Consider the following 14,288-nt stretch of genomic DNA (forward strand, 5'->3'; position numbering starts at 1 on the left):
TCATAGCCTGATAAGGAACTTCTCTAAGCTTTCAGATGTCCTGGTTTATTCTTTGGGTTTCAAGTCCATTCTGCAGAACTAACTTCTGAGAAACTAAATAATCTCATAAGCTCAGATCTTGGACATGACTGGTTAAAAACGAAGAGCGATCCCACAAGATCAAGGTTAAAAATAATTTTAGCTGAAGAGTTTTGGATTTTCAAGTAAATGCTTTTCCAAAGGCAGGTACGTTCTGAAATGAAAACCACTAATCCTTTGCTCCATTAGAATTACTCCCAGGTTTAGAGGACAAAACTGAGTTTTCCACAGTTTTGAAATAAAAGGTCATGTTTTTGTACCCAAATGCAGGGACCCCAATGCAGACAGTGTGCCCCAGGATTACTGAATTAGCAGTGCATTCCCTTTAAGCAAGAGCATTCTGAATGAACCCTTCCCTCAGCATTGTCTGCCTGGAGCACAACTACACTGGTTCACTGCAGTGCTGACTGCCAGCACCCTCACCGTGACCCCATCCCAAGGAAGGAGATTTATGTGCATTTATTTGTTCACCAAACCCAGCATGGTTTCACAAGAAGTGTAAGACACTTTACCTTAGGATTTTTCCCTTCTTTGGCCAATAAAGCACGAAGTCTTTCTTGAGAAGGTGGTGCAACAAATATAATATATGGCTTCAAGTCAGAGTTACGTAGTGTTTTCAGTGACTGCAAAAACAGGTTTACATATTTAACAGTTTCACCCAGGAAAAGGGCATTTATCGATGCACTATTCACATGCTATAACATAATACACTCTTCAAACACAACTGTACAATATATTAACAGCAACAGAATTAACTGTAACAGCATTCAGAGTTCAGACACCATTTCCTTGAATTTATTTATATTCCAACATTTTTCAGCTTCATGAAACTGAAATATTTACTTTTTTTCAAGAATATTCTTCATAACTGAACAGAAGGAACAGATCTTTTGGTATGTAAAAACAATAAAAAGGTTAGCTACATTGAACTAGCTGTTGTACAATTCTAAGAAAAGGTATCAGCTTTGAACAGGGAGAAGAGTCTTTAAGTATTACAGATTACTTGAAAAACTACAGTTCAACCTTTTGTGTTATGAAGATTAAAATAGAAGACATCAGATGCACTATTACTGTATGTGTAGCATTTTGTTTTGTCAGGTTTGTCTTGGGATAAACAACTTGTCTCGAGATAAATTTTTATAGCCACAGAATCAGCTAAATTTTTAGAGTTATGAATTTTCATCTCATGACATGCTTTGCAATGCCCATGAGCTATGCTAGTAAAGTATCACATGGTCCCAGCTGGTGATGACTAACTGATGACTAACCATAGCTTCAATACTACCACCCCATCTTAGTGATATGGCTGAGTTTTAGGGCTTTTTTTGCAGCATCTACAACAGCAGCAAGCCTCATACATATCATATGTATCAGAAAACAGGCTGCATTCCAAGGCTCAGCCTCTTACCATGTTTGACTAAATTTCCAAATAGAGGTATACAAGCATGGTTTTTCTCTTCATAAGCAAAAGGTCACAGCTAAATGTTTTTTTCAATAGTGTTGATGTGATGTACTTCATTTCTGAACTGTATTTGGAAACTGCACAAACATTCCTGAAATGCAATTTCCAAGTATAATCACAAACAATGTCCTCTCTATCTTCAAAAACCCCAGAGATCACAGAGTAATTGGAAGATGGAGATACACAAATTTTATTTTAATTCATTTTTAATTTTAGATGGTTTCCAGATACTTAAAGCTGGTGAAAACTAAGACCCCTGTCAACTGCAGCACAGATAAAGATGTGCACATTTGCAAACAAGGAACTGAATAGAGGAACTGAGCATCCTGGCATAAACACAAATATGGATCTTGAAAACACGCTCATTTTATAAACCAGAGAGACAGATAACTCACAGCAGCTTCTACAATGAAAACACGACAGGCAAGAGCTGTGCCATACCTGGGTATGAAGATTTAAAAGGCAAATCTTGCCCGAGTTGATGACCTGCCGCACGGAGTCGATGCTCGTTCCATACAGGTTCTTCTCAAACTCCCCATACTCGATGAACTTCCCTGCAGCTATGTCACTCTCAAACGCCTGGCGGGAGATGAAATGATAATCCCTGCCAGCTGCCTCAGTCTCTCGCCTACTCCGAGTAGTATCTGCAAAAAAGGAATTGAGACAGTGATACACGTATAGAACTGAAAAAAAGAAGGAGTTGTTTCCTTAGCAGGCATATTGCTAATCATGCAAACACAACCCCCATACCCTCCCCAGCCCAACACAGGAAATATCCATGAAATCCGTGTATTTTATTTTCCACAATAAATGTCCCTGGTCAAATTAAGTTGTCAAACTTAATTTAGAGGTCTCTTTTACATTAACTAGAGGAAAAAAATAGTAAGCTGCAAAAAAAAAAAATAGTTTTAATTGTGCAGTTGTGTTCTGAATGTGAAAACAGCTATTAGTTGTTTTTCAACAAACAGGTATTGCTGAATGGTTTGTAAACATAATCTAGGGTACATTAGACATTAAAAATATAATATTCACTGAAATACAAGTGGTTTGGGAGGGCACTAAAGCCACCTAAACCTAAATTTATGCAGAACATTTGATTAAAAGTTTTTTGTCCATTTATACTGGCTTCTTTTTGAACTTCTGTGACACACTCCAATTATATTCAAACCGATATAAATGCATGTCTTATAATGCCTCTGGAACACTGTGTTTGTAATACTGGATTTGCATTAGCTTCCCTTTTTCCAAGAGCATAATATACCCTGCCCAAAGCCCCAAGCTCCCAGTGACTGTTTCCAACAGAGCAGGATTTGTCTGCAGCCCAGGCTCGGAACACTCACGGGGCACGGCGGTGGCGAAGCGCTCCGCCTCGCTGTTCATCAGTCTCTGCCGCAGCTCGTTCTGCCCGCAGCTCTGGGGGCCGATCAGCACGATGGGACGTTTCCTATTTGCTGGCTGATGGTACAGTGACATTTCCTCGTAGGTCAAAATTTCCTCGTTGTCATAATCTTGAGAGAGAACGATAAAACGGTCACAAAGTACTCTACTGCCAGTTTCATGTATTGCCTGTCATGCAGTATCAGATTTCAGACAGTTCCTGAGTCTCTGCCCAGCAGCTGACTCACCAAAGCAACAGAAACCCAAAGACTATCATGTGCCCAAGTATGATGAGAATTTTTTCCCTTTCTTGGGGGAAAAAAAAAAAATTCCACTTATTACTCTTCATTACTCTTCATGTAACTAGTAGCACAAACCCCAGAAACAACTTTTTTTTGCAGAAAAAAAAAAGTTTCTAGTACAAGAGTAACACTTTATAGCCAAAGGCAGCAACTATCATCCCAATTCCAAAGTACTTTTGTAAGAACATAGCCTATAAAATCTGTCACGTTTCCATTTATGAAGTTTAATTATGCAGAGTGAGATTATATTACAAAGCTGTAATAAACTGGTTCATCATTGTAAAATAATGAGTGCTTCTATGCCTAAAAAGTTATCTGTTTTTTTCTCTTACTATCTGATCTTTAATAAAGACACTACAAATCCTTTCACGTCTTTTACATCTTTCACTAAATGCTACAACACAACATAGCATTGCTCTTACACAGAACTTACTGCTAGCATTTCTAACATCATATCCTGAATTTCAGCATTCTCTTCACAATCTTTTATAGTTGTTAGTAATTACACACATTGTACAAAAGTTGTTCCTTACCATCATTTTTATTTGCATTGTATAAAACCTTTTTCCGTTTCTTTTTGTTCTTCTTCGCGCACCAGAGTTTTCCTAAGCAAAATAGAAATTATGACAATCAAACACCCATACAACAAAAATCTTCCTATTCTGCCCATGTTTAGGATCTTTAAAGTGGAGAATTTATTCTGCAGTTTTCAGAAGGCATAATATCCTTTTATTGATTACAATGCTTTAGTGTATTAAGCAAATGTCAAGGACTTCAACCAAGTCACAGCAGATGAAGTTCTTTATGAAAAAAGGGGCTTTCCAAATTCTCTACATCATACTAATTACAGCACACATAGTTGTGAAAAACCCACGTGATTTATACAACAAAGTGTTCCATTCAGACTTTTATTTACATGAAGAATTTCAAAGAATCATCCCACTTGTATTACAAATAAACAAAAACCACACCAGGAGATTTTTCTACAACTCCACCATGACAAGATTCTGTGTTAACACTAATTAACACCGCTACAAAAGATATTTTTTTTCTCCCACCTGATTTTTCAGGCTCCTTGTCTTCTTCTATGGTTTGCTTCATTGCTTCTCTTTGTTGCTGAAAACTTTTTCCTTGATGCATTAAAAAAGCACAAGAGTCATTAACATTTAGAAACCATTTCCATGCTTTTTCATAATGACTTACTAATTTAATTCTTTCCTAATCTTTCACATCTCTGAAGGTTCTAGTAGAAATTAACATACAAAAGAAATTTTAAAAGACAAACCAAAATTGCTGCAAAACTGATTTATTACTTCAGAAATATATTCATCAAAAGAGACTTGCAGAGTATTTGTTGTATACTAGACAGTTTTGCTTGGAAAAGGGAAAGTACAGGAAAGACTACATTTCCCTACTAAGATGATGTAATTTTCTAATTATTTTTGTATGTCAAATGTGTTCTATTTATATTAAATATTTTGAACTTCAGTTTAAAATAGATTAGCCTGTATTTAAATCAATGTTTCACTCAATTTATTCAAGCTTCATAAAGTTACAGTGTGATATTCTATGGAATTTGAAAAGTCTTTTGTTCACCATGTTTAACAAAGCAGCAGGTCTTTAATGAACTAGGCTGCAACATATATTACTATGCAAAAATTATGAACAGACTTCAGTCTGAAAATCCTGTTATCCTGTTATTCCTATCTCAACACTGAGAAAGGAAGTCTGCCACAAGTAACTGAAGCCCTTTGTTAAGTGAAAACATCTGAAAAGTGACCACAAATAGGAATTGTATCAAGTGGTTTGTTTGGAAAAGGTAGGAAACCTCAGAGCTGCACCCATCTCCAGAGAGCAGGTGGGCTGCAGTCCCACATCTCTGCTGCAGCCAGCAGAGGGAACTCTGAATCTGCTGAGTCCCCGTGGTGGAGGAGTAAAGGAAGAGCAGAGAGCTCCTGAAAGGGGCAGTGAAAGCAGAAGTTTTACTCTGCATTTAACTCCAGACATGGTGATGCCCAACAGTAGGCTCTGTTGCAAATGGTTCAAAGACACAGATATATTTAAGACAACAGATATTAAAGAGTACACAAGTCTTTGAAAACCTGAGTATTGCTCCTGTGTGGCTATAATAACTAACTTGACTGACCGTCACACTTTTTCTAGAGCTTTATTTACCAGGGATAAGGCCTGCCAGTGGCTGATTATCTTCATCTCCATCTCTGTAAGCCTGCCACCAGTTTGGATCCTCTTGACTGATCACATGGAGTATGTCTCCTTTTTGAAAAGACAGGCCTAACTCTCGGCAGGGCACGTAAGGGTCATCAGAGGGATCGTAGTCAAAATGAGCTTTCACGTGTATCTGCAGGAGATCAAAGGTTAAAAAGAGGGAAAAGACCCCAGTGACTTCTGAAGAATGAAACCTTCTCTTCCTGTGATTGCATTAGAGCTATGATATAGAAAAACTCCAAGCTTCTACAAAATGGAAATTTTATCTGGGGCATACAGGAGGTACTGGAATGGAATCATTAGGTTAGCAATGGAAAAGACACAGTCGTGCTAGGCTGGACAGAAAGGGTTGAATTTAACATGCAATTTCCTCAGCACTCTAGGAGACAATCCCCCCAGCTACTGATTTAAGGTCTCTGCATTCAAAAATCATGAGAGGTATTGTGATTGCTTAAAGTACCTAATAAATACACAGACTGAAACTCATTTGCTGGACTTAAAGTGAAGTTTCACTTGTAAAGTATTTTGTCACCAATCATTAATGTCTGGGCATTTTTTCTTGAAACATTCTACCTTTTCCTCCCAATGCATATTCTCAAGTTTCAACAGCCCAAGTTTTTTTAATACATACATACATACATTATATATATACAGACACACACAAAATACAGAAATTCAAAATAAGAACCTCAGAACCACAGGAAGTTCTACTTTTACAACTTCTTTCAGAAGCTGAGTTAAAATTGTACTAAGAGTTTCAGTTTGATATCATTAATAATTTTCAACGCTTAATTCAGGTGTTAGTCTGATCACAAGTAAAATCAATTTAAATTGTTAAGTTTTAGGTTTGTTCCACAATGTAAAGGACCTGCAGAAGAACTTTTAACACACTACTGGTAAAACAAGGTACTCTTCAGCAAGTACAAGAACACCTGTAGAGCTACTTACAACTGTCTCCTTCGCAGGGGGTGGCTTGCTCTGCTGACTGGGAATCAATACGAAGGTCAGAGTCCCATGCATGTCAGCCTGAGAGGAAAAATAGGCTCTTCATATACAGCATCAAAATATGGCTTAAGGTTAAGAATTTCAATAAATAATACGTTTTAGAAAATGCTTTAAAAATTCCCATTCGAAGTTGTACCTAACACTCCATCATCTACCACTGACCTGGTTTAAAATATATAGTACAGACAAAGATGCAGTGATTCAGTAAGACTAGAAAACTAAGTGTTGATACTCAGATTTCAAAAGCCTAGCTTTCTTGAAAATAAACTATTTCTATTTGAAATGGAGCAGCTGCTGTTCTGTCAAGCAGAGACATAGGAGAAATGGATAATTGTTCTGTTCAAACAGAACAATTGTTCTTGTTCTGTTCAAAAATACCAACAAGTGGGTCTACTGGAATGTAAAAATATATTAAAAATTTTAATTTTTCTAGGACTGTTAAAATGGAACAGTGCTTTCAAATCTAAACATTTGTCCAATGACTTTATGCTGTTAATATTACTAAAGAATTCAAAACACTGTTTAAATATTTTGCTAAGATACTCAAATCTTGCATATGTGAAGTGCTCAATACCAACACTGTAGTCATCCTTGATAAGAAAGAACATAATAAATGTCTTGACTTTATCTTCTTTGTTTACATACTTCCACTTGCAGAATGTGTTTGCACACATAAAATATATCTTGATAAAATGCAAGTGACAACCTGTGACACAGTCTACAGATGTTTCACGTCATATACACCATTCTATGAACCTTAACACAACAATTTATCCTGTATAAAACAAGAAAATGCATGTATCTCAGAAAATTCAGAACTAAGGCTTAAATACAGTAAATGTAACTTGAACAAGCTCCATTGCCTGCAAGAAAGGAAAATCCATTATTTTCAGTCCACAAGGAATGTATATAATCTCACAGTGATCACGTGAAAAGTCTAGTCTAAAAGTCAGGTGTAGCTTATTATCACTTGAGTAGGAAGTAGTGAGGCAAAACTAAGGAGGGAAGTAATTTCTTTCTCCTGTGCTTGAAATGTTTTGGGGGGGTCTAAAGTATTTTAGAACTTCATTTCCAGATTACAAAACAAAAATGATGACATATAAAGGATAAAAAGTATTATTTAAAATTCGTTGCATTAAAAATATACTCTAAAAATCCACAAAGTTGTGTTTATTTTATTTTTCATTTTCAGCAAATTGATTTTCTCTTATGCTAATGTAATTCAGCTTTACACCTTTTCTTTTTTAACCCTAGGCTGCTGGAGGTACTCAGGAGCAGAATAAGCTCTCTGCAGAGAACAAAACTGCCAGACTTGAACTGCTGTTAATCACCTCCAAAACACTCCTTTCAGAAGCACAGGACTTGGCTAAATATGGCTTTAAAAAAATACAGATGGCAATGGAGACAATCACAAAACATGAAAAATCTCAGATCTGATGCAAAAAAGAGGACATTCAAGGCTTCTCAAAGAATTGTAAGCATCTTTCTAATTGATTTAAAAACAGTAAAACAAAAACGCCCAAACCTCACACATTTCTGCTTCTACTTCCTTCCACTTGATCTCACTGGATGAAATAGATGAAAAATTTTAAAATAAAATTTTAGAAAAAAGCCCAACTGAAGATGGAAATTGTCCATTAAAAACCAGTGTCTAACTGTACCATAAGACAACTTCATCTATGGACATTGCTGTCTCCTATTCCTACAATACACAACCTACAGCTGAACCTCTTTGTCCTGATTCTGCTTTGTCTCTAGAGCATAAACCTACTAAGTAATTTGAAGATTTACTAAATATGTTTCTCCTCTTTCCGCCCCCCCCGCAAACTCCCTACTAAGTAAGTCTTACTTGATATTTCCAATGTTTTGTGTCAAAGTCAAAAATCTTACAAAAAATCATTTTTATCTGTTTCCACTCGGACAATATGGTCTTGCCTGCTGCAATTGGACCAAAGATTCAGAGTTGGGTTCTGGGTGTCTTGGACACTGATCCAAAGCAGGTACCAGGGAAAAGCGTGAAAGGAATGAAATTGGGCAACAGAAAATACTGGTGGTAATTGCCAGCTTTTGACATTTTTCTCACAGTGCCTTTTTGAAAGTGAGTACCTCTAACTTACTAATTCCTGATGGATTTCTTGCCTAGCTGCTTTTAAACTAAAGTATAATTTTGTCATGAATGGTGTAATAGACAAGAAAATGTCTATGCAAGTAAACTGCTAGACAAAAGGCTTTTACCAGGCATGAAAGAGTAGTAAGTCTAGCCACAAAAAGGTTCCATGCGATATAATTTGTGGTGGGTTAAGTCTGGCCAGCAACTTAAGCACCAGCCAGCTCCTAACATACTCCACTCTCCCAGCAGGTTGAGGGAGAGAATTGGAAGACCAAATGCAAGAAAAAAAAATCTCGTGGGTCAAGGTAAAAACAGTCTAATAAGTGAAGTGGAAAAACTCCAACTCAACAAGAGATGCAAAAGCAATCACCACCCAGATTTTACTGCTCAGCCTGACATTACATGGCCACTCACATCACTGTGGTCAATTTGGGTCAGCTGTCCCAGCCATGTCCCCTCCCAACCTCTTGCTCACCCCAGGCAGCAGACAATGAGAAGCAGAGAAGGCCTTGACACTGTGCACGCACTGCTCAGCAACAGCTAAAACACTGTGCATTATCAACTGTGCATTATCAACACTGTTTCAGTCTAAACCCAGCACCATGTAAACTGCTATAAAGAAAATTACCTACAAACCAGCCACACATTTATTACTTGTGGACTGAATCAGAGATGAAAAATGATGGCTTTTCAGAGCTAAACAAAGTTTTCTCAGAAATCATTAAAAGTAAGTGTGAAGACAACATCTTGACGCTTCCACATTTGTTGGCTTCATTTTTCCAGGTAACAGCAATTATACTTGTCAGTATCATCCTATGTGTCAGAAAGAAAACTTGAAATGTACCTCCACATATGGACACCAGCTACCAGAATGAAAACACTTCTGAAGCTAAATATGAGTAAAATGACAAGCAGAGTCAATAGGCTTAAGACTCATGAAATGAGTATTTTTTGCAAAGGAAATAAGAAGTGTTCCAACTCACCAGCAAGTCAAAAACTTCATTAACATCTTTTCCACGGATCTCAATGCCATTGATCTCCAGAACTTCATCCCCTTCATGCAACAGCCCACTCTTCTCTGCAGCACCTCCTTTGACTATACGACTGATGATAACAGAATCCATTTCATTTCGAACAGTAGCACCCTGTGTAGCAGCAACACATTCTGAATTTATTATATATGTGAAACTCAAAGCCATCTATTGTATATATTCCAAGCACGTGGAAAAACTATGCTGAAAGAGAATGCAAGTAACAGCTTGGATGCATACACACAACACTCCAGTTCAAAAAAACCACTGCTTAACTCCTTCAACCTACACTAAAGACTGAAGAATTTAATTGCCCTACACTGTAGGATTAATTATTTTTTTATAAAGATAGCTCTAAGGAAACTCTTATTTGAAAGATGTAAATAGCAGATTATAACTGCTAAACAAAGCCCAAAAGCAGAAACTAGCCAACCATAAAAACCTACACCTGGCTTGCACAAGGTTTAAGCTCCCTTGCAGCAAGCTTGGGATAGTGACTCTTGCCAAGATCTGTCCAAACCCAAGCTGAGAGAAGTTGTACAGATTTTACATGGTAGTATGGCTACTGCCCAATTCAAGTTAAACACAGCTTTACTGTCTATGACTGTTTCTCATTTCAGAGGGAGGGAGAGTGTTTACAAGTTAAACACTACCTTGGCATTGGAATTCCTAACATTTCATAGCAATCTGGAAAGGACAAAAAGGATTGCTTCCTCTGCATACAACTGAGTAACACCAGTACTTACCAAGGGAATATCCCGAGCTTTCTCAATGCGAACTATCTTAACCGTCTCCCCTCCATACATGCCAACATTCTCATAAATCTTTTCATCTGTCATAGGCTCTGGTTGCATTTCTTGTTCTGCAACCTTATCATGAGCCAGTAGAAGTGCCTAGTGTTAAACAAAATCAGCTCAGTTACAGAAAATATCACACTTGATATGCATACAAAACAGTAGAAGAAATTCTGCAATTTCAACAGTCTTTGCAGGTTTTAGAACCTTGAAAACTGACTCAAACAATAAAAAAAATAATTTATCACAGCTACATAGAACCTACTTTTTTTCAAAGCTTTCAGAATAGAAAATAACATAAAAGCAATTTTGAACACAACTGTGACTGTACTTCTATCTTATCTGTAGTAAATCAATGTCTGATTTTTTAGCATGTACGTGTCTGCAGACTCAGAGTAAGTTTTGCAGAGAAAACTACTTTTGCATCACCACCTCAGGACAAAATTTCCATTATGCACCCTAAGGTAAGCATGAAACAACTGCCAAAGGTAAAAACAAATAAACAAAGCAGCTCATGTGTTGCTCTGTTCCCACTGACCTACTGCTACGTTGTTTATGTGTAAATCACCCTGTAATACATACAGACTGTAGCAAGGGCTGAATACAATCATGTACTACACTTCATTTAGAAGTTCCATTAGTTTCTGGAAATTGCAAATTCCTTATCCTAGAAAAATTAGGGTTGAGGAATAAAATTCATACTTGCCCAGTCAGCCCAAGGCAAAAAATAAGTTACACTGAAAACAGCATCAAGAAATAGATCCATTAGATTCGAAGTTTCATTTTGTTTTACCTGCATGTGAGGGGCATTCAGCAAAGCATTAAGCTCCTGTCCATCCTTATGGTGGCTGGGTTTCAAAACACTCTGTACCTAAAAAGAAATCAAGCAGTAAAACTAAATCTAGCCAGCGATTTATCAATCCTCCCTCTCCTACTCAAGCACAACCCCCTACTTGCAATTACTCATTTTACTGAAAGCAAAGCATATCCATGTAGTTGTTACACTACTGCTGATTAATTAATCTGGTACACATTAGGAAAACATGCAATGAGATCACAGGACTAACCCAGCACATCTTGCCTCAGTAACAATCTACCAAATCTAACTTGGTATGCAGTACCTCACACAGATTTGTCAATATCAGAGACTGCCAATGAGCTCAGGTATCACAAAGATGCACACAAAAAAAACCCTCTAGACAATGAAAGTTAGCGATTTCATGGCAGTGAAATCAGTCACAATGAAGTGTTTTATGAGACTATGCTGGGCTTTTAAATTGGAGTAATTTCTTATTAATGTGACTAGCCTTCCTCTTCCTTAAAAGTAGATTATCATATTCCTATTATGCAAACTATTTCCACCAGCAGCAAGGCCAAAGACTCTGAGACAGGTTTTGCAATGCATCCTGGAGCTCGTCTCAGGAAGTGCACAAATTAAAACTTCAAAAGGTCCCTCCCTGATTTCTCTGGCTCCTTCCAAAATGATCCACACTAACACAAGGATAGTTTTTGCTCACACAGTTTCAGCTGCCAAAATAAGTTTTCCTTCTCATACAGTTACTAAATGAGCCTTGCCATCATCTCTTGCCAATACTGGTATGCTCATACAGAGAGCCAAGAGCAGGGAAGTGCTCTTACACAGAAGTGAGGCTGAAGATGCTTTCCAAAGCCATTATCCTCTGGCCTAATCTGACCAAAGGCACACAAGTGCAACTGCACAAATGAATCCAAAGACATCAAGAGTAGATTATACAAATCAGAGCAGCAGCTTTCAGAAAAAGAGAAAACATTTTGTTCAAGAGCTTTTGACTCTTACAGATGAGGTAATGTGACATCAGAGAAACAAGAAAGTTTCAATGAGAAAATAATTCTGCTTTTTGTATGATCTAACAGTATCTAAAGGTCAGAAAAGCATCTGTATTAGGAGCAATTATCTACAGAAAAGCTAACAGCTATCTTGGATACTACCAGAAAACAGCACAGAAAACTTTCAAGTCACAACACTTAAATTCTAGGAGAAGCTACTAAATGAACTGTGCCCATGGAGCAAGATCCTCAGATTGCCAAGACAAGTGTCACAGTGAACATGCTCCTGTGCTTTGCAGTAAACTTGGTACAATCTCCAAAAGCCTTTCTTCTGACATCTCTAGAGCATGCCTCATGGTGAGCAAATGTAATATACCTTACAACAGTCAGAGAAGAAGCCAGATTTACCTAGTTTTTTTTAAGTGGTTTCTTTAAAATCATAGAGAACAGAAAGAGTTCAGCTTCACAAAGTCCATACTTCAGTCATATGTCTAAATTAGAAGGGAAGCTATTACACCTGGCTTAAACTGAATTCTAGGATGTCACACAGCAAACAGAACACAGCAAAAGACATCTCATTGACAAGTTTTCCTCTGTTTTGAAAGAAAAGATTCTTCTATACAAAAGACTTTCTCATAAAGGTTTATTTAAGGTCTCTAACTTTCAAGAGGCTTTGAAGAAGCCACAAGAAGCCTTAAAGCTTTATTTATAAAATCTTTATGATCTTTTAATTGGAAAACCTACTCAGAAAGCAACTTGGAAGTCTTGCAAGGAACACAATCTTCTGAATGCTAGGTCAGAGGCTGGGAATTTGACAGTGGAAAAGAAAGTAATCTGGTTCAACCAGTTACTCTGTGTGCAGTAAACATCCTTTATTCAAGTTGAATTTCTGCTTTGAATAATTTGATTATTAAAAATTTTAATATATCCCCCACCCCCTTTAAGAAAAACATAAAACTCTCATTTGTTTATTTAATGAAGCTCTAGGAAAGCTTCAGGCTGCCCTATAGACCACTTATTACAGCAATAGTGCTGCTTGCCAGAGTCCTTTGTAACTCATGGTAATAAATCCCAGAGCTTTTTCAGACTAAGAAATTTGAAGAAGTCTGTCATTCCAGGAGTGACACACTACACACAGCACAGATGATTCACACTGAGTATGTGGCAATACCTGTATTTTCTTAACTCTTCAGACTAGTTTTTATTGTTAATCATGTTACCTTTAGATCAAGAACCTCCCCCCCAACCCCTGAATTAGCCATTTGGTTTCATTACAGACACCACAATTTGTAGGCATGTATGATGGAGGCATGTGCTGGACTGATACGAAGCATTCAGAAATTAACTGCAGCTGCAAAATTCTGTTGTTGTTCACTGGCAGGTGAGCAGGACTGTCAGATGGAACACACACACATTCTAGGGCACTTACACCAGAAGTTATGAGCTTCCAGTGCATCCCCTCAACAGTATGGATCTTGTTCATTAGTCTGATTTTGCAGAAGAAAACAGTAACACATCCAAAATATTTAGGAACATAGTCTATATAAATTGAGCCTCTTAAGTATATTTAATAGCAGGAACATCTTTAAGGTACTTGGTATGTGCTGTTACAGGCCAAGTTATAAGCTGTCTTGAATGCTGTATCAAATATTCTTACAAGGTCAAGATTCAGACCATGCTCCCATAATCCATGCCCCCATCTTGGTCAAGTTTAAATGGATTTAAAATCAATTTAATTACACTTGATGTTTACTGGCTATTTTTATTTGAGACTTGGAGTACACCCCACTACATGAAGATAAGCTTTCTCAAATAAATTCCTTAAGATCAAGTGCTTCATTCCGCCCTTTTAATTCAACTGAAGTTTCTTAAAAAGATGAGAAAAAAACTTGAGTTGTTAGTGGCTGGTCATCAGAACTGGTGGGAAAATTAACCATACATGTATACTACCACTTTTAAGAATTTTCTAAAGAGGACTAGAAAATTAAAAAACCCTAAATAATATTAATTATTACTTATTTTTAAAGGAAGACTCTTTCATGCTACATTGTGCAATTGTGTTGTAAAATGCTTTTCCCATTAAGAGATGCTCTCTTG

At 37.1% G+C, this 14,288-nt stretch overlaps 1 protein-coding gene across 2 annotated transcripts in view; it reads right to left on the reverse strand.

Annotated features, from left to right (window-relative positions):
- Positions 1-14,288, reverse strand: part of PALS1 (protein associated with LIN7 1, MAGUK p55 family member) — a 55,404-nt gene that overhangs the window by 4,444 nt on the left and 36,672 nt on the right. For both annotated transcript variants that reach the window (XM_063159308.1, XM_063159309.1), the window contains exons 4-13: positions 11,179-11,256; positions 10,338-10,484; positions 9,544-9,705; positions 6,394-6,471; positions 5,395-5,578; positions 4,278-4,349; positions 3,753-3,824; positions 2,881-3,048; positions 1,982-2,184; positions 591-701 (exon numbers count right to left, since the gene is read on the reverse strand). In XM_063159308.1, the coding sequence (XP_063015378.1) occupies positions 591-701; positions 1,982-2,184; positions 2,881-3,048; positions 3,753-3,824; positions 4,278-4,349; positions 5,395-5,578; positions 6,394-6,471; positions 9,544-9,705; positions 10,338-10,484; positions 11,179-11,256 (1,275 nt within the window). The remainder of the gene's footprint in view (positions 1-590; positions 702-1,981; positions 2,185-2,880; positions 3,049-3,752; positions 3,825-4,277; positions 4,350-5,394; positions 5,579-6,393; positions 6,472-9,543; positions 9,706-10,337; positions 10,485-11,178; positions 11,257-14,288) is intronic.

This window comes from Melospiza melodia, chromosome 6 (genome assembly GCF_035770615.1).
Source record: "Melospiza melodia melodia isolate bMelMel2 chromosome 6, bMelMel2.pri, whole genome shotgun sequence".
Classification (NCBI taxonomy): Eukaryota; Metazoa; Chordata; class Aves; order Passeriformes; family Passerellidae; genus Melospiza; species Melospiza melodia.